Source organism: Canis aureus, chromosome 38, assembly GCF_053574225.1.
Source record: "Canis aureus isolate CA01 chromosome 38, VMU_Caureus_v.1.0, whole genome shotgun sequence".
Classification (NCBI taxonomy): Eukaryota; Metazoa; Chordata; class Mammalia; order Carnivora; family Canidae; genus Canis; species Canis aureus.
This window is the reverse complement of record NC_135648.1, coordinates 2,604,324-2,632,041: the sequence shown is the minus strand read 5'-3', so window position 1 is coordinate 2,632,041 and position 27,718 is coordinate 2,604,324. Positions and strand designations below refer to the sequence as shown.

The window sequence follows — 27,718 nt, the reverse complement described above, 5'->3', positions numbered from 1 at the left end:
AGCGTCGCGTCCCCAAGTGAAGCTATCCACGCCCCGGCTCATGCCGCTGCCAGGCTGCCCTCACCCAGCATGGCCACCCCGGCTCATGCCTCGCTATGGCCTCGAAGCCGCCGCTAACCGGCCAGGTTCCGGGAGGCGCTGCTCAGGACGAGGCCGCCCCCTCCCCCACGCCCGCGGCGGCGGCGGCGGCGGCGGCCGGAGCCCGGATGCGGCGGCGCGCGACGGGCCGGGAGGGCGGCGCGGATGGATCCAACATGGCGGCGCCGAGCCTGAGCCGAGAGTGAGGCGGCGGGGCGGCGGAGTGGGGAGGGGGAGGCGAGCGGGACGGGGCGGGGCCGGGCGGGGCCGCGGAGGGCTCGGGGAAGGAAAGTGGAGGGGGAGGCGGCGGCGACGTCCAGCGCGAGCACCTCGAGAGAGGGAGGTGACGGGACGCTGCGAGGTGGGGGAGGGGAGCGGCCGAGGGGGCGTGCGGGGGAGGTGGCAACTGCGGGAGCGGCAGGGGCGAGGCGGGCGGGCGGGCGCGGGGAGGGGCGGCAACGAGGGCCGGGCCGGGGGTGCCGGCGCCGCCGAGGTGGGCGCGGGGCTGCGGGGCTGCGGGGCTGCGAGCCCGCAGGGGCGAGGGCGGCGGGCGCGGGGCGCGGGGCGCGGGGGCGCGGGGGGCGGGGGCACGCGGGGAGGGGGAGGAGAGACTTCCGACGTTCGGGGGGGGGTTTGGGAAGTGCCGAATTGGAGGTGGGAGGGGGAAGGGCCTAGGGGAGCCCTGGGGTGGAGCAGGAGAGCGCGGCGGCGTGACGGGTAATGGGGAAAGTGAGAGACCCGGAGGAAAGTTTGGGAGGACGGGGAGCGGGCTGGGGGGAGGACCGCGCGGCCGCCCGGGGCGCGCAGGCTGGGGCCGTCCCTGCCCCCCCTCCCCGGGGAGGCCGACGGAGCGGAGTTGGGAGGCTGCATCCCTCGCCGCCAGCCCTGATCGCCAGGCCTCCGGCCTCCAACGGGGTGGGCAGGGCAGGAGCGGGCGGCTTGGAGCGCCGGGTGAGGGTTCACCTGGATTCGCTCTCCGGAGGCGCCCCCGGCTCACCCCGCTCCCTGGTTTCCCTCGGTCGCCGGAAAGAAGGGGAGCCGGGGAAGCCAGTGTCACCGCCGCCGAAGTGTAGAAGGAGGGAAAGGACTTCCCCAGTTAGCCTAGCGATTAGCAGTGTGGGGTGTGGGGCGACCGCCGTGCCGAGTCGGACCCCGCTGTGCCCAGGTGCGGTGTGCGTGCCCGGAGGTCCGGGAAAGGGAGCGCAAAGCAGGAGGGCACCCAGGCAGCCTGGATAATTAAGTGAGCGCTTCAGCTCCCAGACCTTCCCGGCGCCGCGTTAGGGCAGCGAGGGAGGGGTCAGGACTCACCCCCGGTGGGACGGAGATGTTGGAGGGGATGCGCCCCGGTGGGTGCGTCGTTCCCGCTCTGCGCTAAGGGGCAGGGCGGAAGACAGAACTGGGAGGAGAGCTCTGGTCTGATGAGTGAACTGATGGGAAGTGCCCTGTTTGGGGGTAACCATTCCCCCACCCCCAGTTCTTCCTGAAGTGGGAAGTCAGTGTTAACGTTGTAACGAAATGGGTCTCCGAAGGTATTGAGGAGTCAGGTGAGAAGGTATCAGGGGATAATTGGGTTTTCCCCCCCCACCCCGCAAGTTGTTGTTGAATATCCGGCAAGTTGCCTTGAGCCATGGAGGCTGGAGGTCCTTGGGAGTTGGGATGGTTCTGTGAATTGGTCAGTAGGAGAGGTGGGAAACCTGGGGACTCTGCTTGGTAGCTCGGAGTGGATCATTTTAATGAAAATGGCTTTAGGTGTGTCTGCAGTTTTGTAATTGAGACTAACTCTTTTGGGCCTTTGCTGTTGCAAAATAAATCTTGAAAATTGACTCTTCCCCCCCTCCCCCTCCCCCTTCCCCCAATTTGTTTTTGTTTTGCTGCTGGCTTCCAACCTTGTGCTAGGAAGAGACCTGGGAAGTTAAGTTTCTTGCAAAGGTAAGTCTGGAACTTTTTTTTTTTTTTTTTATTGTTCTTGAACAATGGAAGGGAATGGGAATGGCATGAGAAACGTGTTGGGGTTGAGCCCAGTCGTGGGTTAGACGCCAGGGAAAATGAGTTTTCACCTACCCAGCTGAGTGAATAAAGCCTATTGCCCTCACTGTCTTCCTGGGTAACTGGAGATTGGGAGGAAGGAAAGGAGAGCCCAAATTAGGTGTTTTGGGGCAAGCCCTCAGCTTTGGTTTGTTATTATGTAGTCGTCTTGGTCAGCTCTGAGAGAAACATTGTTTAACATTCGGAACATTGTACTCTAGTACAACTTCTAATGTTACCCTTGGCGGGCCTGAGGTTCCTTCCATGGGAAGGCTTTTCCCCTAGCTTACTCTTTCTTCTAGTTGTTCAGGGATCCTAGAATGTTCCTTTGGAAAACATATCATTCTGACTTCCAGATATTTGATTACATTTTTCCTGTCCCACCAGCAAGAAAGCCCTTTACGTTCTCTCAGTCTTGAAGCTTTTCCATGTCTTTTTCATTACAAGTTTCACGACATCACTTTTTTTTTTTTTTTTTTTTTTTTTTTTTTAATTCTTCCACATGACTTTCCTCCCTAAGGGCTTTGGAGAGAGTCAAATACTTCTGGTTTTGTGAAAATATAGATGTTATCCCTGTTGGGATGAAACTAGACTTTGGTCTTCAAGAGATCATTCTTTTTGTGTTTCTTTTTTTTTTTTTTTTTTTTAGATTTTAATTATTAGAGAGAGAGATAGCAAGAGAGAGCACAAGCAAGGAGGAGGGGAGAAGCAGTTTCCCTGTGAGCAGGGAGCCCAACTGAGTGGCTGGATCCCAGGGCCCTGAGATCATGACATGAGCCAAAGGCAGACACTTAACTGATTGAGCCACCCAGGTGCCCTTCTTTTTGTATTTCTTACACAAGACTTTATGGGCTTCCGAGAGAGTCGAGTACCCCCAAAAATACAAATGTCTTTCCTGTGGTTGGGATGAGACTAGACTTTGCTTGGAAGTAGAAACCTGGTAGGCAGTTCTGTAGATACTTCTAGTCTGTCTGTTGGCACTTGGCTGGTTTGGACCTCCATAAAGAAAACAAACAAAAAACTACAACTCCAGGAAATGCAGCAGTTCCTTGGAATAAAGAATTATTCTCAGGAGGAGAAATTATTCTTGGGAAACTGTAATGGGGTGGGTGGGGGTTGTTCTTGTTAGGTTCTCAAATGGACCCAAACCAGCCAACAGGATCGGGACTCTTTGGACTGTTTTGTTTGTCTCTTGGTGTCTGGCAATATTTCAGGACTCAGGAGTTCTTTTTAATCTGTTTAGAGTGGGTATGTTCTCCTTACTACCCTGATTATCTTTCATCTAGGATCTCTGTATATTTTAAGCTGCGTCCCCAAGCTTCACTGCCACAGAAAGCTGAATATATTTTGGTTTTAGAGGAGGTTGGCTGTGTTCTTTTAATGCTAAAGGTAGATAGATTCTTGGAACCCCATCTATATTGCTAAGTGAGTGAACCCACCGTCCTAGACGATAAGTAAGTGGGTGGGGGGGTTGCCTATTAGCCTGCGTGTCAGCCTCCCAACATTTCTCTCAAGGACATGGCCTTGGGAAACTTAGACGACTTCTACATTTTGCTTCATTGAGTAAGCGGAATGTCTCATCAGCAGTCGAACAAGGAAGGGTCTGCAACTGGTTTAGTTTCAGGACTTTAAAGTTGGCTGTGAGGGTTAAGTGCAGGATCCTTTTTGTTTGTCTTGCAGGGGATGGCATTTCTTTTATCTTTACAGAGATCCAGATTGAACTGGGTCACACTGGACCTCCCAGGATGGGGCAGAGGAGAGGGTAGTCCCACCACTTATTGCTCACCTGAATGGCAACAGCAGGTGATAGAGAAGCCAGGGTTGGAGTGGGATGGAACTCTTTAGTGCTCGGTGAACTTAGGAGTGAAGTAAGTCTATGTCTGACTGGCTTTTCTTCTGGAACATTGTTTGATGGGTTTGGGTCGGAAGGACCCAGTGGCTTCCTTCTCTAGATGTAGGTAGAAAGTGACATGCTGTCTCGATTCTTTTGACCCTTCGTCATGATCCATCTACAATAGGGTTTCTCATACTCAGCATTACTGGTGTTTTTTTTAAAAAGGTTTTATTTATTTATTTGAGAGAGAGTGCGTGCTAGCGCTCACAAGAGTGGGGAGGAGCAGAGGGAGAAGGAGAAGCAGGCTCCCCGCTGAACAGGGAGACTGATGTGGGGCTCGATCCAGGACCCTGTAGCGTGACCTGAGCCAAAGGCAAGCGCTTAACTGACTGAGCCAGCCGGGCACCCTGCATTATTGACATTCTGGGCTGCGAAACTCTTTGTTGTGGGGGCTGACCTGTGCTTTAGAAGATGTTTAGAAGCATCCGTGGCCTCTACTCACTGCATGCCAGTAGCACGGCCCTTGCCCCCTCCAGTCATAATAGTCTAAAATGTCTCCAGACATTGCCAGGTGTCCCTTGGGGTTCTGGAAGCATCCTCCCGGGTTGAGAACCACTGACCTAGAAGCTATGATAATTCCTGGCACTTTGAATGATCCAGTGTGGGATCTAGGACTTAAAGGTGGCTGTTTTTTTCTCTCATATCTGGGGAGTTAACCCTCAGAGGACTGAGGCCTATTATAGAATTGCATCCATTGATACATAGTTAGGACCATAGTCCTTTCCTGTATTCTGCTTCATTTTCCAGTGGGAAGGTATGTAGGGGACAATATTCTTTCATTTCTGGGGCTTTATAATCAGGACACATAGATTCGGGAGCTCTCTAGCAACCTGCTCTTTGGTTTGGTTGAATGTGAAACCTGCCCATCTGCTTTTTCTGGGATCCTCATAATCAACAGCTGGCCAAAAGGAACAGGTGGGATAGGGAACAAGGAGAAGTCTAAGGAGGCTCAGTTTTCTCCTGTTGCTTGGTATGAACAAGGAGTTACTTTCCGTTAGTTCCCCCCACTACCCCTGCCCCCCACCCCCATTTGTACCTACAACAGGTGAAATGAGAGGAAGAGGCAGAGAAAACCAGCCTGTCATTGGGTAGCTATTTTCCCAGCTGTTTCCCATGCTGGAGTGGGAGGGGGTGTGGCATCTGGGCTGTCCTAAGTGGATGCAAGCTATATTTCTTTTTTTTTAATTTTTTTTTTTTTTTTTTTTTTTTTTTTTTTTTTTTTTTTTTTTTTTTTTTTTTATTTATTTATGATAGTCACATACAGAGAGAGAGAGAGAGAGAGGCAGAGACACAGGCAGAGGGAGAAGCAGGCTCCATGCACCAGGAGCCTGACGTGGGATTCGATCCCGGGTCTCCAGGATCGCGCCCTGGGCCAAAGGCAGGCGCCAAACCGCTGCGCCACCCAGGGATCCCCCTATATTTCTTATCCACATATGAGAACCCATGATATGGAGCTAAGTGATTCCAGGGTGAACCCGCCCTTTTCTTAAGGGAAGGAGTCTGCTTCTGTTTTAGGATTGTTGAGGAAGAGGGGGGACCAGGTCCTACTTGCTCTCATTTTCTGAGAGCCCATCAGCTTGGCTCTTTTGAAGCAGCTTATCATTTTATTCTTTAACTTAGCCTTAGTTTCTTGGTGTATAAAATAAACAGGACAACCTATCTTATTGCTGAGTAGGGTACTGTGGGATGGGTAGTTCTGCATAGTGTAGGGGAGGCTGCGGCTATCTAGAATGTATACATGTAGTTAGGTTGTATCTGTTTTTAATGAAGTTCTCTCAGTGGACTTGTATGAGTATGGCTTGTGATGATGTCCTGGATACCAAGTTCAGTAAGTTATGAGTACTATGTGCCAGGCTTTCTCCATTGCTAGGCACTGGAGATGTAAAGATGAATATGACTTAGTCCGTCTACAGGAGTTGCTTAAGATCTAATAGGATAATAAATACACAGATAATTTTAGTACACTTTGATAAGGAGTTTAAAGGAAATATGCATGATGTTCTGTAGGAGCACAGAAGAGGAAAGAGGACTACTTATCCCAGCACGGAGGTGTGGAGCATGAATTTGAAGATGGTATCTGAGTTGACTTTTAAAGGATGAGTAGGAGTTAGCCATCTGAAAAAGGGTGCTGATGGGGCACATTTGGGACAGAGAAGGGAGAGAAGCACTCAGGCAAAAGGAGTAGCCCGGAGAAAGAGAAAGGAATTGCCTGCAGAACGTTTGGTGTGTTGTGTAAGAAGTTTGCAGTGTTCTTACAGGTAAGGAGGGGGATGTAGGTAGATCTTAAGCGGAAGAGTGATGAGGTCAGTTGTGCATTGTAGGTAGCTCGTTCAGCTGAATGGGGGGAATGGACTTAGGTGGGTTAAGATTGGTGATAAGGAGAGTCCCTACAGAGGGTGTTACTGTAGTCCAGGTGAGAGATTATTGGGACCTGAACCGGGGTGGTGGCAGCAGAAAGGTGAGGAGATTGAAAACGTTTAGAAGTAGCTTTGGCAGGACTTTATAATGAATCACGACGTTGGAGCCGTGGTCAGGGGTTGGGTAGTATTGGCCAGCACTATCTGACCAGCATGGACCTGGAAGCCCATGGACTTGAGGCTTGGTTACTGGCTGGTCATTAATGTTACCCAGCTTGATGGGGGAACTATAGGAATCAAATGCCAAATTATAGAATGAACATTAGGCTGCTGTCAGTCGTTGTGGAGGGATGGAGAAATAACCAAGATGAAAGAAGAGGGTGTATCCAAATGGCATGTGAACATCAAGGGGGTACTTCTGCCAGAGGAGGAAGAGAATGCTCAATGTAGGGGTTTAGTAATGTTTGGTAATTTAAATCCAGGAGTTTTGGTTAGTATTATTAACCTTCGCAGTTATGCTTCTGAACTTGGATGGATTGTAGGAAAAATGAGGATAGGATTGTGGGGGGTTGGTCTGGATTGGTCAAGGATGCTAATCTCTTTGAAATCTTCTTTCATGACTGTTGACACAACAATCTCGCACATAGTTTCTTTTTTTTTTTTTTTTTTTTTATTTATGATAGTTACAGAGAGAGAGAGAGAGGTAGAGACACAGGCAGAGGGAGAAGCAGGCTCCACGCACCGGTAGCCCGACGTGGGATTCGATCCCGGGTCTCCAGGATCGCGCCCTGGGCCAAAGGCAGGCGCCAAACCGCTGCGCCACCCAGGGATCCCTCGCACATAGTTTCTAATTGGATCCTTAACATGTCTGAAGAGTAGTTTCTTTCATTGGTGTTTTGTAGATGGGTGGCAGTGAGGCTTTGTTGTGAGGTAACTCGCTTAAGGCCCACAGCTACCTGGCTTGGTAGTGTCACAGGCAGCACTGAAACTAGTTCTCACCCTAAAGATTGTTCAGTTTCCATACCGTCTGTAAGTTCATCTGTTGTAGCTTCCGTGTTAGTTAAGAATGAATTCTCTACTTCTCAGTTTTGCCTACATTTAAGAGGTGAGCTGGTTGGGGAGGTGGGAGGGAGAGCACAGGGGACCAGAAGCAGTATTTTGGGGGCAGGGGAACAATCGAGGTAATCTCTAACAGCACCTCCTGCCCAGTATGCAGCACTGAAATTGCATAGAACATTCTCACTTAGGGAAAGTGTATTTCTCTAGTAGGGTCTGGACTTAGGACAACATCTGTTGGATGTGGAGCACTGTAGGCTTTATTTTTCAATGAACACTTTTTAAAAGTTAATAAACACTAAGCACAATTCTGTACCAGGCACTGTCAGGCACTGGAGATAGAAGAGTGATTGAGACCAGGTTGAGATTGCCGTTGAGTAGCTCATAGGTTCTTTCCTTGCCCCTTACAGTATAGTGGGGATTGCAGCTGCTGAGCAGGGATTCTGGAAGGCATTGCGCACCTGAGCCCCCAGCATGGCGGGCCTAAAGCGGCGGGCAAGCCAGGTGTGGCCAGAAGAGCATGGTGAGCAGGAGCACGGGCTGTACAGCCTGCACCGCATGTTTGACATCGTGGGCACCCACCTGACACACAGGGATGTGCGCGTTCTTTCTTTCCTCTTTGTCGACGTCATTGATGACCATGAGCGTGGCCTCATCCGAAATGGACGTGACTTCTTATTGGCGTTGGAGCGCCAGGGCCGCTGTGATGAGAGTAACTTTCGCCAGGTGCTGCAGCTGCTGCGCATCATCACTCGTCATGACCTGCTGCCCTACGTCACCCTCAAGAGGAGGCGGGCTGGTGAGGGTGCATTGGGGGCTGGGGACACTGGAATCCGGGAAGAGTTGTGGGAGGCCAGGATTGAGCAGCATAGGAGTCCAAGTGGGAGGAGGCGTTGACCCTAGGGGCTACCTAGGACAAGTTAGGAGGCCTATTGGAGGGTTGGATTAGAAGGGAGGAGTGTATCTTTTCCTGAATGATTCCCTCCCCTCCTATAGTGTGCCCTGATCTTGTAGACAAGTATCTGGAGGAGACGTCAATTCGCTATGTGACCCCCAGAGCCCTCAGCGATCCAGAACCGAGGCCTCCACAACCCCCCAAAACAGGTAAGAAGATACTAATTCCACCTAATGTTCGTAATCAAGAGAAAATATCAGAGGCACCTGGCTGGCTTAGTCGCTAGAGCATGTGGCTCTTGATCTCAGGGTTGTGAGTTTGAGCCCCGTGTTGGGCATAGAGTTGACTTTAAAAAAAAAAAGGGAGGGTTCCCTGGGTGGTGCAGCGGTTTGGCGCCTGCCTTTGGCCCAGGGCGCGATCCTGGAGACCCGGGATCAAATCCCACGTCGGGCTCCCGGTGAATGGAGCCTGCTTCTCCTTCTGCCTGTGTCTCTGCCTCTCTCTCTCTCTCTCTCTGTGTGTGTGACTATCATAAATAAATAAAAATTTAAAAAATATATTTAAAGAAATAAAAAATTAAAAAAAATTTTAAAAAAGGGAGTGCAGGTGTGCCAAGAGTCGGTTGAGTGTCGACTCTTGGTTTTGCCTCAGGGTGTGGTCTCAGGGTCCTGAGGTTGAGTCCTGCATTGAGCTCTGTGCTCAGCATAGAGTCTGCTTGGGATTCTCTCTCCCTCTGCCTCCGCCCCACTCTCATGTGCTCCTGCATGTGGTCTCTCTCCCTTCTCTCTAATAAATCTTTCAAAGGCATTGGGGGGTGCACCTGGGTGGCTCAGTCAGTTGCGTGTTTCTCGATTTCAGCTCAGGTCATGATCTTGGGGTCATGGGATTGAGCCATGTCTTGGGCTCCTTGCTCCAAGGGGAGTCTGCTGGAGATTTTCTCTCTCCTTCCTCCCTATGCATACACGTGTTTTCCTCTCAAATAAATAGATAATGCTTAAAAAAATAGACACCAAACCCATCATTTTCCCAGCTTTGCCAGCCTGAATGAAAGGACACTGTATCTCTCACTGCCGCCCCCCCCCCCCCCCAATATCTAGCCCCATAAAAATCAGGCGAGGTGTTAACGCTTCACCTGGGTCCTGTAATTGTCCCCTTGTTTTATCCTCTTTTCAGGTTATTGATAAAGCTTTTAGCGCTAAGTCTAAATGATTCCTTTCTCATTCCAAGGGAAGGGTTTGTGTTTCTGCTTTTACCCTATGTTTTTTTCCCCTTTTACGCTCTGGTCAGTGCCTCCCCACTATCCTGTGGTGTGCTGCCCCACTTCGGGCCCTCAGATGTGTAGCAAGCGGCCAGCTCGAGGGAGAGCCACACTTGGGAGCCAACGAAAACGCCGGAAGTCAGTAACACCAGACCCCAAGGAAAAGCAGACATGTGGTGAGGAAGCTGAAGGGTTCTAGAGGTGGAGTGGGCCTGAGGGGGAGACAGAACTGTTGAGATGCCGGGGAGTTTATGCTCTTTAGGGCAAGGCTCCTGTCAAATGGTTGAATGACTTGGTGGGATTGAATGGTTTAGTCTCTGGGGAGAGAATTTCTGTCTTTGCAGCAGAGTATCTTTCAACTCTTTCTAGTTAATATAAGATCAAAGGGATGCTGTTACAACATCCTTATTGTAGGGTGAATCAAGTATGATGGGTACTAAAATGAACTTGTATGCCTGTTCATTAGGAAAATACCTCCTCGGGGCAGCCCAGGTGGCTCAGAGGTTTAGCACCGCCTTCAGCCCGGGGCGTGATCCTGGAGACCTGAGGTTGAGTCCCACGTCGGGCTCCCTGCATGGGGCCTGCTTCTCCCTCTGCCTGTGTCTCTGCCTCTCTCTCTGTCTCTCATGAATAAATGAATAAAATCTTAAAAAAAAAAAAAAAAAAGGAAAATACCTCCTAGAAGTAGGGTGCTGCTCATGAGGGGTGGCGGTCATCTGACCTGGGCTTGGCCCATTTCAGGGAAACTTGCATTCAGGCAAGGATTTCAGAACTACATAGAAAAGAACTAGTCCTGGGGGAGAGGTAGCAAAGCTGGCAGGTGATGCTCCCAACTTCAGCTACCCAGCTGTTCATTCCCACCTTTCAAGCGTGGGTTGTCTGCACTCCCCTCACTGCAACCACTTGTGCGTGTCTCTCTTCGCCACAGACATCAGACTGCGGGTTCGGGCTGAGTACTGCCAGCATGAGACCGCTCTGCAAGGCAACGTCTTCTCTAACAAGCAGGACCCACTCGAGCGCCAGTTTGAGCGCTTTAACCAGGCCAACACCATCCTCAAGTCTCGGGACCTGGGCTCCATCATCTGTGACATCAAGTTCTCTGAGCTCACCTACCTCGACGCATTCTGGCGCGACTACATCAACGGCTCTCTACTAGAGGCGCTTAAAGGCGTCTTTATCACAGACTCCCTCAAGCAGGCTGTGGGCCACGAAGCCATCAAGCTGCTGGTGAACGTGGACGAGGAGGACTACGAGCTGGGCCGGCAGAAACTCCTGAGGAACTTGATGCTGCAGGCACTGCCCTGACCTTTCCCCCTCACCTCTCGGGGGACTGTTCCCACCGCCCACCTCTGGAGCTTACATACTGTTCTGGGGTTTGTTCTCTGCCCTTCCAACCAATCACACCCCTGCCTTTTTTTTTTTTTTTTTTTTTTTAAAGGAAAAGACAAAGGAAAATGGAAGTGGTGTTCCCCACCCCTCCCTGCACCCACGTGCCTGGGCCTCCCCCGTTTCCCTTTTCCATGGACCCTCCTAATGTGTGTCTCCACAGCCACCTTGCCACCGAGCCGTAAGACAGATGTAGAGGGAGAAGCAAAGGCTGCGGGACGTAGTCTTTGTTAAGGGATGCAAGTGAACACTGCTTCCGGGTGCATTGCGGGGGTTATCCGTACTTCTGGCTTTACGAGGGCTCTTCAGTTTTGTCTGAAAAACCAAAGGGCTGTGAGTAAGGGAGCTGTGTGGAAGGTGGGACTCTGAAGTGTATTTTGGAAATTAATCACCACCCTCTCCCAAATTATATAATTTTTAAAAAACAAAGAAGCTGTGGCCCTTTCCGCTCTCTCCTGGCCTCTGGTGCTGCTCCTCTCTGCCTCATTCCCTCCATTCCAGGGCTTCAGACCTCTGCCTGGTGTGGCTCCGTCCTTTGTCCCCTTTGCCAAACCCTCTTCAAGGGAGGACGGTAAGAGGACTGGGTCAGCTGAGTCGCTCCTCCCAGCAGGGTGGATGGAGAAGGGGGTGCTGATTAAGATACACTCCCCCTGAGAAGGGGAAGGGGGAGTGTGAGACTTCCCTTCCATGTTCAAGTGAAAATAAATCATGTACCCTGCAGCCCTTTCCCCTTTGCTTTCTTCTGGCTTGGGCAAAGGGCATCACAGGTGAATGTGAAGTCATTCAGTATCACCTCCTATCTGCTCTTTCCTTCCCCATTCTCTGCCCCACTCCCACTCCCAAGCTTCCGAGCATGGGGCTGGGACATGCACTGAGTGTTGCACTTTTATTTGGGTAGGGAGGCATGTTGAATGAGCCAGGAGGCCTACAACTGGAGCCTAGTCTAGCTGGTACACCACCACCTCCCCTTTCAGCTCCCAAAGGAGATGTCCAGACACAGACTTTATGATGGTTATATTTTTTTCAATGCCAGTGCTGCTCAGCCCTCAGCATAACGTCAGTTTTCATGAAATAAACAGTGACTATATAAAATTCCACCTTTCTGAAACTGAAATCTGAGCTCAGGTGAAAGCTTCTTCTTTCCCAAGAAGCTGAGCCTGTGTTCATTCGAGAGAGTCAAGGTTCTCCCAGTGAGGGGAGCCGCGCCTGGGTCCTGCCTTCAAGTCACAGCCACACCAGCTCACAGTGGGAGTCTCAACTTCCAGAAGTCAAAGTCTTAAGACAATGGGTGGCCCAGATTGCCATAGAGGTCAGGCCTGCGGTGCTGGAACACAGGCAGGTGTTGGCGTAACTGCCGCAGATAATTGAGGTCAATTCGGGCAAGGCAGAGGCCTGGTCCTTCAGAGCAGCGGGCCACCACTGTTCCCCAGGGATCCACCACCATGCTGTGGCCATAACTTGCTCTCTTCTCGTGGTGGCGTCCACACTGTGCTGCCGCCACTACGTAGCACTGGGTTTCAATGGCACGGGCCCGCAGCAACACCTGGGGAATGAGATGTGTATTCACTTAAGCGGGTAGCATCTAGTGGGAAATTATGGGTGGCGGGTAGCATCTAGTGGGAAATTATGGGTGATGGACATTACGGGCCAATCTGATCATTGCCTGGGAATGATTCACTATGTAAATTATTCTTTAACATAACGAGAGGCGACAACCTAGGGAATGAGTTTTCCCAGTAGGTGGAGAGGAAGAAAATCCTTCAGCTGGTAGGGCCACGAGAGAACAAAGTTAAGAGAAGGCCCATATATTTGTGTGTTTTTTTTTTATTTATTTATTTTTTAAAGATTTTATTTATTTATTCATAGACACAGAAAGAGAGGCAGAGACACAGGGAGAAGCAGGTTCCATGCAGGGAGCCCGATGTGGGACTCGATCCCAGGTCTCCAGGATCACACCCCAGGCTGCAGGCGGGGCCAAACCGCTGCGCCACTGGGGCTGCCCTGTATGTTTTTTTAAAGATTGATTTATTTGAGGGGAGAGAGCACAAGTGGGAGGGGCAGAGGGAGGAGGAGAGAGAGTCCCAAGCCGACTCTGTGCTGAGCACAGAGCTGAGTGCAGAGCCTGACAAAAGGCTCGATCCCACAACCCTGACCTGAGCGGAAACCAAGACTCGGATGCTGAACCAACTAGTGCCACCCAGGTGCCCTGAAGGCCCTTATGTTTTGAAGAGGTGTCCTCTTACCTCCCAGTGGGCTGGGCCTGTAACAGATCCAAAAGCTGAAGGGTAGGTGAGTATTTCTGCTCCAGCCTGAGCCAATGCCAGAGAGAGTTCAGGAAACCGCATATCATAGCAGATAGCTAGACCAATCTGGAATGAAAACAGCCTAATAGCCCTGTCCTGTTGTTCACAGCATTCAGTCATACCCACTGCCTACGTTTCCTTAGGACTTTCTTTCCATCCTCTACTATCACTTCAAAGTATTTCTCTTCTCCCTCCTGTTCCTCTTCCCCACCTCATCCTTTCACAACTCCCACCTTGCCTGCTGGTGTGCTGACAGGAGACTCAAGACTGGGCCCAGGAATGGTAGAGTTGCTCTCACGCATAGGCCCCTGCCCAGGAATCTCCACGTCACACAGATGGGTCTTCCTGTAAGTGGCCACTACTGACCCTGTAGTAAGAGGGAGAAGGAACGCTCAGTGCTGGTGCGCTAGGAGCCCAACTTAGTTCCTCTCCTCCCACCAAGACTATTTATAACCTAGGCTCAGAAGTACAAATACCCCTAAAACTCAACCAAGGAAACCAAGTTGAGAATTCTGGAGAATGCAAGTTTAGGTAGAAGAGCCTGGGAAGATGTGGCTAAAGAGCTATCAGGTCTCACCCTCGTTGTTTAGAAGCACATGGCAATTGTAGATTTTCTGAGTCTGCTCCCAGTCTTGGCCTCGCTCATGGAAACCACCCAAGGACAGCCAGAGTCCACATTCCCTGGAGGAAGGCAGGGTAGAAGGGGCAACACTGACAATGCTTCTCAATGTTTGACCCTCCTATCTGGCAATTCGGGGACACTGCCCAACAAGGAAGCTACCTTTCCCTCCCCCTTTCCCTGATACCTGGCAAGCTGGGTATATTCTCCCAAAAGGTTCCCACCCAGTGGCTCAGACAGGCGTAGTGTCTCTGCAGGGTCCCTTGCAATGAAGTCAAATGCCTCAGGCAGGAAAGCCAGGCAAGCACCCAGTCTGGCAGCCTCTCGAACAAGCTCGGCGCATGTTTTAAAGTTCTCCTGCTTGTCTGGTGTTGATGTTACCTGGCACACAGCCACCAGCGGCAGTTCCCAGGAAGAAGAGGAGATAGCCATGGCTCTGGGACTGTGAATGGCACGGGCAGGGCTCAGACGTCCAGAATGGGGAAATGCAAATTTAACAATCAGAGTCTTAAGTGGGGGAGCAGGAGGGCTGCGCTGCCCTTTGGTTTCTGCTTTTCAGGGCTCCCCACTGATGAAATGTTCTGTGATGGTTGGCACCCCAGTGTATCCCACCATCTATGCACATCACAGACATTTACTGAACATCTATTAAGTGTCAGGCGCCAAGGACAGAGCAAAACATGTTACCTGGGCTGTGCACAAAGTACTGAGAGTCGAGGTATCCGGAGTCCAGGACACAAGAGAAGGGGCAGGAGCTGGTGAGGAGGCCTGATGATGAAGCCCAGCCTGAGGAAGGTGAGAAATCAGGACACCACTCCCGCGCTCAAGCAGCACATTTCCAGGATTCTCTGACTCCTCTCTTCATACTGGGAGGCTGAAGCAGGGCCCTCGCAGAGAAACACCCCCCCTCCCCACCAAGTCTTACTGGGAGTAATTATGGGCTACAGGAAGACTCATAAAGTGGGAAGACAGAGGAAGGGGCTTTGCTCGGCACCTGTCTCGGCTCCAGTGGGCTCGTATTAGATTGAAGCCCCCCCACCCCCACCCCGCCCCCGCCCCCACCTGCCCGCCCGGGGGAACATACCCGCGGTTCAAAAGGCATCCCCAAGAAACCTCCCTGCTCTCCCCAGCCTCTCCCCTTCACTGGGCACCTGCACGGCGGCACTGCTCAGCGGATGCCCCCTTACCCCGATCTCCGAGGGGAAGCTCACCGTCCCTCGCCCCTCCCACCCCGTGGGGGGCAAAGGGCACCGGCACCCACACACATCCCAGCCCGCGCCCCCACGCTCCGGTCAACCCGGCCTCTCCGCCTCTCCCAGGCGCAGCGGCTCCCTTGCACAGGTTAAAGCCCCGCAGCGGAGTGCACCGCTGGGTCCTACATGAGGATAGAGCCGAAACCGTCGGCAGCGTCCGACCGGAGGAGCGGCCTGGAAGCGGCGGCCCCGGGGCCAGGGGGCGGCAACCTCCAGGCCGGATGTGACGCACGGGGGCGGGGCCGCGCAGGCCGGAAGCGCAGCGGGCGGCGAAGATGGCGGAGAGCAGCGGTCGCGCCGGCAAGAGCAGCGGCGGCGGCGCGGGGAAAGGGGCGGTGTCGGCAGAGCAGGTGAGGAGCGGAGGGCGCGAAGGAGGGCAGCCGGGCCGGGCCCGAGTCGGTGCGAGGAGCGGGCGGCGCCGCTGGCTGGGGCAGGCCCCGCGCGCGTCCCGGCGTGGCGGGGCCGCCCCGAGAGGGGAGGGTCCTCGGAGAAGCTGGCCGGGTCCGGGGGAGAGCGCGGGAGGGTTGGTCGGTGAAGGCCACGCCCCCCCCGGGGTGCAGGGTGAGCCGGCCCGGGGCCCGAGCCCAGCGGGAGGGGAGGGGAGGGGAGGGGAGGGAGGGAGGGGAGGGTAGGGAGGGAGGGAAGGGAGGGAAGGGAGGAGAGGGAGGGGGAGGGGCGGGGGGCGGGCGTGGCTCTGCCTACCTCCCCGCACCCTCCCGCAGGATAGGCCGGGCCCGGCGGCTCGGCACGAATCCCCAGGGATGAGCCGGCGGGCTGGCCGTGTGGCCTGTTCGGTGACCCCGGCACCACGCTGACCGTCGCCCTCACTCTGCAGAGCCACGTGACTCGCATGCCCCAGCAGTCCGCCGTCCCATACTATTTTGACCCGCACGTCGTTATTAGATTGGATTTCCTGAGCGACCAGAAACCGTGTTGTAACCCGAGTTTGCATCTCCCCCAGTGTCTCAGCAGCGGGAGACGTGTGATAAACAACCCGGAGAGCCTTTTGTGGCGCGCGGGGAGCCCTGGTTTGCTAATGGCGGGGCTAGTGTGTAGTCTGGGTGGCAAGAAATCCCCGCGACAGAAGGGAAAACCTAAGACAACAGCTCTTCTCGCTGCAGGCTCGCTCGCTTGTCAGTTATTTGTCGAATAGTCACCGCAGGCAAAGGTGTCTCCATAAAGATTTTTCAAGTTGGCCCACGCCATCAAAGAGCTCACAGTGAAATAAGACCTACTAAGTGCTAACATAAGGCCGAAGATGAGTGTCCTAACAGGTATAAAGTGCTGTGGGATTTTTAAAAAATATTTTATTTATTTATTCATACAGACACAGGCAGAGGGAGAAGCAGGCTCCATGCAGGGAGCCCAACGCAGGACTCCATCCCGGGTCTCCAGGATCAGGCCCTGGGCTGAAGGCAGGGGCTAAACAGCTGAGCCCCCCCGGGCTGCCCAGTGCTGCAGGACTTTGGGGGGGGGGGGGAACGATAGTTTCTGCCCCCCGACCCGTGTGTTGTGGTGGGAGGAAAAGGAGAAGGAACCTAATACTTTCTGAGGGGTGGCTAAGAGCATAAGAAGTGCCCTGGGGTTGGCAGATCTGTTTTAGAATCACGGTTCTGCTATTTATTATGTGTAGATGACCTCCCATGAGTTCCCTCTCTCACCTTGTAAAAATTTGGCAGTTCATACTTCATCACTGTTTTGATTATTATTAGACAAGAAATGCATGCAAAGTGTTTTGCACAGTAATGAGTATAGTGTTTGTTTTTCTGGGAGAGATAATCCTTCAGTTCTAAAGGATGAGAGAAGTTAGTCAAGCAAAGAAAGAAGCGGAGGGACCCCTGGATGGCTCAGCGGTTTGGCATTTGCCTCCAGCCCAGGGTGTGATCCTGGAGACCCGGGATTGAGTCCCATGTCGGGCTCCCTGCATGGAGCCTGCTTCTCCCTCTGCCTGTGTCTCTGCCTCTCTCTGTGTCTCTCGTGAATAAATAAATAAAATCTTAAAAAAAAAAAAAAAGAAGGAAGTGGAGAATTTCCTAGGCAGAGACTAATGTCCTTAAAAGCAGTGAGGCATGAACCTTTCTGGCCTGTTGGGGATGCAGGTGGGCTTAAAGTATGGGGTGGACTGCAAGACTTCAATGTGAAGAAAACGGGATAGAGAGGAAACTAGAATGTTTCTCAGATTTATGTCTTTGATGGATGCTTGTTCATAGGCAATGTAGGAAGATAGGAAATGTCTAGGGGGGTGGGGAATATGTTTCTCTTGGGGTTTTGAGTTTGGATTTCTTGTAGGACATTCAAGTAGAGGTATTTAATAGTTGGTTTGATTTATAAATTTTGAATTACATTTGAGTCAGAGAACTATAAGCTTATGGAAGGCTGATAAAGTCATGGTAATGGGGGTAGCCCCGGTGGCGCAGCAGTTTGGCGCTGCCTGCAGCCTGGGGTGTGATCCTGGAGACCCGGGATCGAGTCCCACATCGGGCTCCCTGCATGGAGCCTGCTTCTCCCTCTGCCTGTGTCTCTGCCTCTCTCTCTCTATGTCTATGAATAAATAAATAAAATCTTAAAAAAAAAAAAAAAAAGTCATGGTAATGGGCAAAATCATCTAGGGTTTGTGCAGAAAGTTGAAAAAAGAAGCAGCAGAACAAGGATGGAACCAATATTTAAGGGGTTATGGAGAAAGAGAAGAAGCCCTCCAAAGAAAGCGAGCAGTTGTGATAATTGAGTTCTGAGGCTGTTCTTGCTTAACATTCTATGGCCTTTGTGTTTCAGAGAGAACACTGGATAAAAAATGTAAGATTTATTGGGGCACCTGGCTGGCTCAGTACATAGAGCATGTGATTTTTGATCTTTGGGTTGTGAGTTCAAGCCTCATGTTGGGCCTAGAGCTTACTTAAAATGTTTTTTAAATTTTTTTATTTACTTATTCATGAGAGACACAGAGAGAGAGAGAGAGAGAGAGAGAGGCAGAGACACAGGCAGAGGGAGAAGCAGGCTCCATGCAGGGAGACTGATGTGTGGGACTCAATCCCAGGACCCTGGGATGACACCCTGGGCAGAAGGGAGGCACTCAACTGCTGAGCCACCCAGGTGTCCCCTAAATTTTTAAAAAATATATGTGATTTATCATATCTGCAAATGTGAGCTATATATGTCCCTTATAAACAAGATGGAAGGAAGCAACACATTGTACTAGGCACTTGTTTTATTTTCTGTTATTTAATTACTGCTCTTTGGAGTAGATTATATTGTCCTCCCTTTATAGGTAAGGATATTTGAGTTTCAGAGACTTCAGTTAGCTTATCCAAGGTTAGTAACTGGAAGAGCAGGGCTTTTAATTGAGTGAGTGATTTGAGAATCAGACATATTTTTCCATTTATACCACGATCATATTAGGGATATTTGAGATGAGCCTGAAGGATTGGATAGATTTGAACAGGTGGTAATGCAAATAGAATATAGGGAATAGGATAAGAAGAGAGCTAGGGAAAGCACAGTCTGACAGGAAGTGCAGTGACTGGTCAGTTTAGCTAAATCATGAAGTATAAGAAAGATGTGGTGCTTAAAAGCAAGTTGAGTCTTTGCATGGCAAAGAATTTGGAACTTTTTAATGTAAGCAGTGAGGAAGCCACAGAAAAATATATGGCATGCTCTTGTTATTTTTCTGTTACATAAAATAAGACATGTTCATTGTGGAAATGTAGAAAACACAGGAAAAAGTACAAAATAACAAATAAATTACTCGTGATCCTAGTATCCAAAGATAACTATTATTGCCACTTTATTTTTGTTGTTAAGGATTTTATTCATGAGACACACACACAGAGAGGCAGAGACACAGGCAGAGGGAGAAGCAGGCTCCCTATAAGGAGCCTGATGTGGGACTTGATCCCAGGTTTTGGGGAGTCACGCCCTGAGCCAAAAGCAGGCCCTCAACCACTGAGCCACCCAGGCTATTACCACTTTGGAATATATCCTTTGATATACTCCAAAGGAGGGTTCCCCCCCCCAACCTATGTTTTGTGTGTGTGTATAGCTGGAAAGGGAGGACATATCTTCATTACATATTTACATACTTTATAATATTAGTTTTATGCGGTATATACCATTTTGTAATCTACATTTTACGCCTAATATGTCATGAACATTTTTATATGTCATCCAAGTGTTAGGAAAATTAAATTACCAGTAGTGTATAGGATGAATTTGGAGAGTCCAAAAATAGGGAGATAATTTAGAAGACTCTTCCAGATGTAACGAAGTCTTGGACTAGGTGATGTCAGCGAGCCTAAGAAAAATTGCAGAAATGGTGTGATAAGTTTGGCAGTTGTTGGGATAAGGGTGTGTTCAGAGATGAAACGAGGGTTTCCTACCTCAGGAGTTAGAGTGGTGTCCTTAGCAGAAATAGGGGAGACGACAAGAAAAGGAACAGTTTAAAACGGGATAAAAGATCAGTTCAGCTTCAAATGACCTGAGTTTTAGGTATCTATAGGACAGTTAAGTGGAAATGTTCTGGGACGCCTGGGTGGCTCAGCTGTTGAGCATCTGCCTTTGGCTTAGGGTGTGATCCAGAGTCCCGGGATCAAGTCCCACATCGGGCTTCTGCATGGAACCTGATTCTCCCTCTGCCTCTCTCTCTCTGTGTTTCACATAAATAAATAAATTAATTAATTAATTAATATTGTTTTAAATTTTTTTTTTTTAATTTTTATTTATTTATGATAGTCACAGAGAGAGAGAGAGGCGCAGAGACACAGGCAGAGGGAGAAGCAGGCTCCATGCACCGGGAGCCCGATGTGGGATTCGATCCCGGGTCTCCAGGATCGCGCCCTGGGCCAAAGGCAGGCGCAACCGCTGCGCCACCCAGGGATCCCCAATTAATATTGTTTTAAAGGATGGAAATGTTCTGTACTAATATCTACTATTTATTGACAATCTGTTATTTGCTAGATATTGTCCTAAGTTCTTGATATAACTCACTGATCTTCAAACATCCTAGGAGACACATTATCTGAAGAAACAAATTCAAAAAAGCGGTACGTCGCTGATGGTTAGACTGTTAAGCCATTTCTGCCTGACTTCAGCGCTCCTTCCTCTAACTTGGAAGTATAGATCTAGAATTCTGAGAAGGCCTGGGTTTGCAGGCAGTAGACTAAGGCAATTGTGGAAGCCATAGAAGTAGCTAAGAATACCAGTTGAAATAGTATGAGTGATAAAGGGAGAAGTACTATGAAAAGAATCTTAGATCCTTAGATCCTCTCCATTGTAGAGATGAGAGGAAGAACTTCAGAAAGAGGAAAGGAGTGTTAAGGGAGGTAGGAGGGGATGCCTGGGTGGCTCAGGGCGTGATCCTGGGATCTAGGATCGAGTCCCACATCGGGCTCCTTGCAGGAAGCCTTCTCCCTCTGCCTGTCTCTCTGCCTGCCTGCCTGCCTGTCTGTCTCTCTGTTTATTATGAATAAATAAATAAAATCTTTAAAAAGGTGAGGTGAGGGGATCCCTGGGTGGCTCAGCAGTTTAACACCTGCCTGCGGCCCAGGGCGTGATCCTGGGGTCCCAGGATCGAGTCTCACATTGGGCTCCCTGCATGGAGCCTGCTTCTCCCTCTGCCTGTGTCTCTGCCTCTCAGTGTGTGTCTATCATGAATAAATAAATAAAATCCTTAAAAAAAAAAAAAAAGATTAAATAAATAAAATAAAATAAAATAAAAAGGGGGGGTGCGGGGAGGTAGGAAAATCAATGGACCAAAGGGTCCAGGAAGTTAAAAGAGAGTAGAGAACCAACCTTGTGTTGGGCACTGGACACGTTCCATCATTTTAGTTCTCATTGTTACCCTGAGGCAGTGGTTCTCCACCTGCTTGATTTCACCCCAAGAGAAATTTGGCAATGCCTGGAGACATTTTTAGTTGTTAAAAGTTGGGTCTGTTATGGTTTTTAGTGGGTAGAAGCAGAGAGATTGCTAAATCTCCTACAGTGGAAGTAAAGGCAGTGAGTACAGACCAGTCCTAAAAGATGAAGAGAAGGGCTGGGAACCGTTATTTGTTGGAGTAGTAAGGTCAAGGATTGTTTTCTTTTCCTTTTCCTTTTCTTTCTTTCTTTCTTTCTTTCTTTCTTTCTTTCTTTCTTTCTTTCTTTCTTTCTTTCTTTCTTTCTCTTTTTCTCTTCTTTCTTTCTTTCTTTCTTTCTTTCTTTCTTTCTTTCTTTCTTTCTTTCTTTCTTTCTTTCTTTCTTTCTTTCTTTCTTTCTTCTTTCTGATTTTATTTATTTATTCATGAGAGACACAGAGAGAGGCAGAGAGAGACACAGGCAGAGGGAGAAGTAGGCTCCATTCAGGGAGCCTGATGTGGGACTCAATCCCGGGTCTCCAGGATCAGGCCCTGGGCTGGAGGCAGCGCTAAACCACTGAGCTACCAGGACTGCCCTCTTTTCTTTCTTTTTAAGATTTTATTTATTTGAGAGAGAGAGCATGAGTGCACACAAGCAGAGGGAAGGGCAGAGGGAGAGGGAGAAGCAGATCCCCAGTTGAGCAGGGACCCTGATGACTCTGGGCTTAAGGACCCTGAAATCATGACCTGAGTCACCCAGGCACCCTGGTCAAAGACATTTTCTTGATAGTTGAGTGTGTTTTTCAGGAAAAGGGCACTAAACTGAAAAGAAGATATTTAGTGAGTGACACCCCGAACACTTTTCCAGATGCATCCAGTCATAATTCTTGACCTATTCTATTCTTCACTGAGCCCAGTAAGAGTAAACATCATGTAGGTAAGAAGACCAAAGGACGTTTTGGAGGTAAAGGTAATGACTATGGGTTTTTCTGAAGTTATCAACACTATATGAATTAAACAAAAAGGAAGGAAAGGGAATCCTTGGGTGGCTCAGCAGTTTAGCACCTGACTTTGGCCCAGGGTGTGATCCTGGAGACCCGGGATCAAGTCCCACGTTGGGCTCCCTGCATGAAGCCTGCTTCTCCCTCTGCCTGTGTCTCTGCCTCTCTCTCTCTCTGTGTCTCTCATGAATTTAAAAAAAAAGGGGGCGGGGGAGAAAAACAGGAAAATAAATCATACGGAAATACTTTGCCCTGTTTTTTTCTTTAAGGATTTTATTTGGGACACTTGGGTGGCTCAATGGTTGAACATCTGATAAGCATTTATATGTGAGCACGTAGAAGGGGTTAACATATGGGATGTGTTAACAAACTTTATTTTGGTAGCAATTTCACAGTATGTGCATATATCAAGTCATAATGTTGTATATCTTAAACTTATACAATGTTATATGTCAGTTGTATCTCAGTAAGCCTGGGGGGGTGGGGAGAAAAAGAAAACCATGTCCTGTATAAAATTGTTTGTATGTGCCAATCATGAGGATGTAAAGAGTTCTATACTTACCAACTTACTTTTTTTTTTTTTTAAGATTTTATTTATTCGTGAGAGACAGAGAGGCAGAGACACAGGTAGAGGGAGAAGCAGGCTCTCTGTGGGGAGCTCAGGATCACGCCCTGAGCCAAAGGCAGATGCTCTACCGCTGAGCCACCCAGGCATCCCAGAAATTTTAGACTCTTAAGCTGATTTCATTGGTGTATTTAACCGCACACATCCAGAGGAGTGGGTTATTTGGGTGCTAGGAGAGCATCTAGAATCTGGTTAAGATTTTCTTAAATGATTTTGATCTGTCACACGTTGACAGTGGAGAAGAAGCTAACTATAAATGGAATAGTTTGGTATAGGCAGTGGAGGCAAAGGAAGAACAGATTTCCAAGGCATTTTTGGAACAAGTGGATGAAGTGGACCAAGATGGAAGGATGGTGGTTGGGAGAAGGCAGCGTGCCTGCCGCTGGAGTGACAGGGTGCTGGTCAGTCCTATTCATTGGCTTTTTGAGCAGTAGAAGGGATGTAGTGGTGGGACGGGTTAGCCATTAGTAGCTCACTAGCTGTAGATGAGCCTTGCAGAGAGAGCTAGAGATGAAAGATCCTAGTAAACATGAGGTGGTTGGTCATTAGAGGTGGTGATGCTGGACATGGTGTGAACAGGAGTGAGTGGGCAGGAGTTGAGCGGGTGGGCTCAGTGCTCAGCTGATCAGGAGCGGCCAGGCGGCCACTGGGTCTGGAGAGAAGGCCGAGGTAGTAGTTACCATACCTGACTGCTTACAAAGCCCTTTCCCACTAACTGGGTCACGTCATCCAGCGGCTCTCTAAGGAGGTACCATGTGCATTTCACAGGTCAGGCAAGTAAGGCTCGCAGGGAGTCACGCCGGGGGCTCCATTCTGGTTGCACTTAGAATTATGGTGGAGAGCTTTTAAAAATACCGAGGCCTGGGACGTCTGGGTGGCTCAGTAGGTTAAGAGTTCCACCCATCCCACTCTTGATTTGGGCTCAGGGCCATGAGATTGAACCCTGGCTCCTGTACTCAGTGCGAGTCTACATGGGATCCTTTCTCTCCCTGTGCCCCTTCCCCTTGCTCAGGGCACTCTCTTTCTCTAAAAATAAATAAATAAATCTTTTATTTTTTTATTTTTAAAAGATTTATTTATTTATGATAGACATAGAGAGAGAGGCAGAGACACAGGAGGAGGGAGAAGCAGGCTCCATGCCAGGAGCCCGATGCGGGACTCGATCCCAGGACTCCAGGATCACGCCCTGGGCCAAAGGCAGGCGCTAAACCACTGAGCCACCCAGGGATCCCCTAAATAAATCTTTTAAAAAGATACACCGAGGCCTGGGACTCACCCAGTGATTGTGTAGTTGTTCTGAGGTGTCCCTCTTCATGCTCCCCTGGGATTCTGACAGTAGCCAGGGTCGAGAACCGTAGGGTTCAGATTCAGTGTCCGAGGCCACAGGGCCAGTATGTGGCAGAGACAAAGCCTGAAACCTGGTCTTTGCAGGCCCCCGGTTTTTATTTCGTCTTTTTCTGTATCCCATCCACCCCCATGATTTTCTTTCCTCATTACATTTTCTACTTTTCATCTGATACTTCCTTCTGAACCCGGTCATTGGGGCCCTGTACTAAAAGTCATGGTGGCCGCGCTGTTAGTACCGTCTGCTTTGCACACTGTTTGGATTCCCTGCTCTGTTTCCAGGAAACAGGGAGCTGGTAGTAATCATTCCTCTGGGCCTTTACATATATTACTTCTCACACTGCTTTTTTTCTTCTCTCTTTTTTTTTTTTGAGATTCATTCATTCATTCATTCATGATAGACATAGAGAAAGGCAGAAACACAGGAGGAAGGAGAAGCAGGCTCCATGCTGGGAGCCCAATTCGAGACTCGATCCCAGGACTCCAGAATCGCGCCCTGGGCCAAAGGCAGGCCCTAAACCGCTGAGCCACCCAGGGATCCCCCCCTTTTAAAAAAAAAATATTTATTTATTTGTGAGAGAGAGAGACAGGCAGAGGGAGAAACAGATTCCATGTAGGGAGCCTGACATGGGACTTTATCCCGGGACCTCGGGGTCACGCCCTGAGCCGAAGGCCGACGCTCCACTGCTGAGCCACCCGGGGATCCCATTTCTCACACTTCTCTTGCACCCCTTCCTCCCCCGGTTTCTCATCTTCAGGCTCCAGTTAAGGCAGTGTCTCTCTGCAAGCCTATGTTAGGGTTTCTAGGCTACAGAAACAGACTCCAGCCAACTTTTTTTTGTTTCTTTTTAAGTAGTGTTCTGGAAGGATAGTGGGCAGTTCAGAGAATTGAACACAATGAAAAGAAAGGTTCAAGAACTGGGTCACACCAAGTTCAAGAACTTGGGGTGGGGGGGACGCCTGGGTGGCTCAGCGGTTGAGTGTCTGCCTTTGGCTCAGGGTGTGATCCTGGGGTCCGGGGATTGAGTCCCACATTGGCTCCCTGCATGGAGCCTGCTTCTCCCTCTGCCTGTGTCTCTGCCCCTCTCTGTCTCTGTCTTTCATGAATAAATAAAATGTTTATTTAAAAAAAAAAAGTTGGGATCCCTGGGTGGCGCAGCGGTTTGGCGCCTGCCTTTGGCCCGGGGCGCGATCCTGGAGACCCGGGATCGAATCCCACATCGGGCTCCCAGCATGGAGCCTGCTTCTCCCTCTGCCTGTGTCTCTGCCTCTCTGTCTCTCTCTGTGTGACTATCATGAATAAATAAATAAAATCTTTAAAAATAAAAAATAAAGGGATCCCTGGGTGGCGCAGCGGTTTGGCCCCTGCCTTTGGCCCAGGGCGCGATCCTGGAGACCCGGGATCGAATCCCATGTCGGGCTCCCGGTGCATGGAGCCTGCTTCTCCCTCTGCCTGTGTCTCTGCCTCTCTCTCTCTCTGTGACTATCATAAATAAATAAAAATTAAAAAAATAAAAAAAAATAAAATAAATAAAAAAAAATAAAAACAATAAAAATAAAAAGTTCAAGAACTAGGGCAGCTTTGAGGGTTTCAAGAGAGGGATGGGGGATCCCTGGGTGGCGCAGCGGTTTGGCGCCTGCCTTTGGCCCAGGGCGCGATCCTGGAGACCCGGGATCGAATCCCACATCGGGCTCCCGGTGCATGGAGCCTGCTTCTCCCTCTGCCTGTGTCTCTGCCTCTCTCTCTCTCTCTCTCTCTGTGACTATCATAAATAAATAAAAATTAAAAAAAAAAAAAAAAAAGAGAGGGATGGAGGATCATCTCTATAGGACATCTAGTTGTCTTCACTCCAGCTGTCTCTGTACCTGTTTGTCTCTACCCCAGAGTCAGTTCCTGAACAGACACTCTGGTGCAGAATAGGTCACTGCCCCTGTGGACTGCCCCTGTGGTCAGGGAGCAAGGGTCCTGTGAATAGTAGCCCCACAAGCACCCCCTGAGCTAAGGAAGGCAGTTCCCCTGTGGGAGGAATGCTGGGTAGAGCCAAACGAGAGTACTCCCTACAAAGCCTTTTCCTAGAGCCTTCTTTACCTGCAAGTCTGAGCTCCTCTGCAGGTGCTCCAGGAGCTCCCCACCCATCCTGTATTATAAATGCCTATTCGTCACCACACAGAAGCTGCGAGAAGGACTGGTTAAGTTCCCCCACAGAATAGACTCTCGGTAAGTGTTTAGTGAATGGAATTTCAGACAGACTACAGGTAGAAATTACAGACTTGGACCTACTCCTGTTCCAAGGTAGGTATCCAGAGCTTGCCATCCTGTGTTGTTTTTTGAGCCTCAGCCATGTCCACTGTCTCCTCTCTCACTTAACTCTCATCTTCCAAGGTTATCGCTGGCTTCAACCGTCTTCGGCAGGAGCAGCGGGGTCTGGCATCCAAAGCAGCTGAGCTGGAGATGGAGTTGAATGAGCACAGGTGAGGAGGTCGGGGAGCACCGGTCAGTAGGAAAGTTGGAGAGGCCATTTGTAAGGGAAGGCTGCAGCAGAGAGGGGCCGCATTCTCAGATCTGCCTTGTCCCCGTGCCGCAGCCTGGTGATTGACACCTTGAAGGAGGTCGATGAGGCCCGCAGGTGCTACCGAATGGTTGGGGGCGTGCTGGTGGAGCGGACTGTCAAAGAGGTGCTGCCTGCCCTGGAGAACAACAAGGAGCAGGTGAGCAGGAGTCCTCCAGTAGAAGCTTTGGGAGCAAAGGGGAGGGGGGGCCAGGATTTAGGGAACGTGGTATAAGCAAGTGGGTGGGAACCCATGGCGAAGACCGCATGAAAGGCCCGTTAGCCATGCTTTTTATGCTTTAGTAAGTCGAACTCCTCTGACAGGAGAGGCTGCTGGCTGTCCGCCTTTTTCCCTGCGCTCTGTGGCCTGGCTGATTTGGGGGAGAGGCGGCAGTGAGAGCAGTGTGTCTCACAGTGTGGTCCATGGGTACTTGCATCCAGGTCACCTGGAGAACTGATTTAAAATGCAGTTTCCTGGACCCACTGATTCAGAACAGTTAGAGGTAAGGCCTATAGAGTGGCCTTTTTTTTTTTTTTTTTTTTTCTTTTAAGTAATCTCTGTGCCCTACGTGGGGCTTGAACCCACAACCCCGAAACCAAGAGTTGCATGTTCTACCAACTGTGCCAGCTGCCCATGGAGTGGCATTTTAAAAACAAACAGCCCAAGTGATTCTTGTGTACATTGTAGTTCATAAATCATTGTATTTGAGAAAGGCATACTTTTAGTCTTTGGACTCCACTATCAATACTTGGTGAGGCTAAAGGTATCATCCCTCCTTCACATCCTCCAGCCATAGTCTATACCAGGTAGGGGAAGGGAGTCCTGAAATCCTCATATAATCCCTGTCGCTTGGCCTCTAGATACAGAAGATCATTGAGACCCTTACACAGCAGCTTCAGGCAAAAGGAAGAGAATTAAATGAATTCCGGGAAAAGCACAACATTCGTCTCATGGGGGAAGATGAGAAGCCAGCAGCCAAGGAGAACTCAGAAGGGGCTGGGGCTAAGTCCAGCTCAGCTGGAGTGTTGGTCTCCTAGGAACCAAGGTGTTTGCATTTTTTTCTACCCTGACTCCCACTTCTAATTTCTCTTTATTGTTATTATTATTATTTTCTCTGCTATTGTAATATTTTTTGTTAATTAAATGTTTTGGTCAGAATGCTTAGCTCTAGCCTGAAGCTTTCTCCCAATATGAGGGGCGGGATCTGCATGAGGCATGGAAAAGCCTATGACTTGTGGGGCTTGGTTCC

General features: G+C 50.0%; 3 protein-coding genes across 15 annotated transcripts; 2 read left to right on the top strand and 1 right to left on the bottom strand.

Annotated features, from left to right (window-relative positions):
* Window positions 1-154: 154 nt before the first annotated feature.
* On the top strand, window positions 155-12,041 carry DEDD (death effector domain containing). 8 transcript variants are annotated; one of them, XM_077886994.1, is made up of 6 exons: window positions 155-280; window positions 1,975-2,007; window positions 7,821-8,209; window positions 8,407-8,514; window positions 9,593-9,739; window positions 10,492-12,041. In XM_077886994.1, exons 3-6 carry the CDS (start codon window positions 7,885-7,887, stop codon window positions 10,866-10,868), a joined length of 957 nt encoding a protein of 318 aa, XP_077743120.1. In that variant the 5' UTR covers window positions 155-280; window positions 1,975-2,007; window positions 7,821-7,884; the 3' UTR covers window positions 10,869-12,041. The 8 variants fall into 8 exon arrangements, with proteins under 8 accessions (XP_077743120.1, XP_077743113.1, XP_077743114.1 ...); XM_077886987.1 differs by having other exon boundaries at window positions 7,821-8,215; XM_077886988.1 differs by lacking the exon at window positions 155-280 and adding an exon at window positions 327-439 and having other exon boundaries at window positions 7,821-8,215.
* Window positions 11,947-15,376, bottom strand: NIT1 (nitrilase 1). 6 transcript variants are annotated; one of them, XM_077886980.1, is made up of 7 exons: window positions 15,251-15,376; window positions 14,559-14,657; window positions 14,059-14,313; window positions 13,830-13,933; window positions 13,486-13,619; window positions 13,193-13,318; window positions 11,947-12,492 (listed from the first exon to the last, which is right to left on the bottom strand). In XM_077886980.1, coding segments are annotated over exons 1-7 (987 nt in total). In that variant the 5' UTR covers window positions 15,253-15,376; the 3' UTR covers window positions 11,947-12,225. The 6 variants fall into 6 exon arrangements, with proteins under 6 accessions (XP_077743106.1, XP_077743108.1, XP_077743107.1 ...); XM_077886982.1 differs by lacking the exon at window positions 15,251-15,376 and adding an exon at window positions 15,059-15,197; XM_077886981.1 differs by lacking the exon at window positions 15,251-15,376 and adding an exon at window positions 15,133-15,156.
* PFDN2 (prefoldin subunit 2) lies at window positions 15,334-27,627 on the top strand. Its single transcript, XM_077887001.1, has 4 exons — window positions 15,334-15,474; window positions 26,303-26,391; window positions 26,505-26,628; window positions 27,330-27,627. The coding sequence occupies exons 1-4, from the start codon at window positions 15,400-15,402 to the stop codon at window positions 27,504-27,506; spliced, it is 465 nt and encodes a 154-aa protein (XP_077743127.1). The 5' UTR covers window positions 15,334-15,399; the 3' UTR covers window positions 27,507-27,627.
* Window positions 27,628-27,718: the final 91 nt, after the last annotated feature.

What these genes read in the sequence shown, in the direction of transcription:
- PFDN2 (XM_077887001.1), top strand. Translation starts at nt 15,400, where the DNA reads ATGGCGGAGAGCAGCGGTCGCGCCGGCAAGAGCAGCGGCGGCGGCGCG. An exon ending in GGGCGGTGTCGGCAGAGCAG is followed by an intron (nt 15,475 to 26,302) that starts GTGAGGAGCGGA and finishes TCATCTTCCAAG; the next exon opens with GTTATCGCTGGCTTCAACCG. An exon ending in TGGAGAACAACAAGGAGCAG is followed by an intron (nt 26,629 to 27,329) that starts GTGAGCAGGAGT and finishes CTTGGCCTCTAG; the next exon opens with ATACAGAAGATCATTGAGAC.
- DEDD (XM_077886987.1), top strand. Translation starts at nt 7,885, where the DNA reads ATGGCGGGCCTAAAGCGGCGGGCAAGCCAGGTGTGGCCAGAAGAGCAT. An exon ending in TCCACAACCCCCCAAAACAG is followed by an intron (nt 8,515 to 9,592) that starts GTAAGAAGATAC and finishes CGCTCTGGTCAG; the next exon opens with TGCCTCCCCACTATCCTGTG. An exon ending in CAAGGAAAAGCAGACATGTG is followed by an intron (nt 9,740 to 10,491) that starts GTGAGGAAGCTG and finishes TCTTCGCCACAG; the next exon opens with ACATCAGACTGCGGGTTCGG.
- NIT1 (XM_077886980.1), bottom strand. An exon ending in GTACTTTGTGCACAGCCCAG is followed by an intron (nt 14,314 to 14,558) that starts GTAACATGTTTT and finishes TGCCATTCACAG; the next exon opens with TCCCAGAGCCATGGCTATCT. An exon ending in GAATATACCCAGCTTGCCAG is followed by an intron (nt 13,934 to 14,058) that starts GTATCAGGGAAA and finishes GCCTTCCTCCAG; the next exon opens with GGAATGTGGACTCTGGCTGT.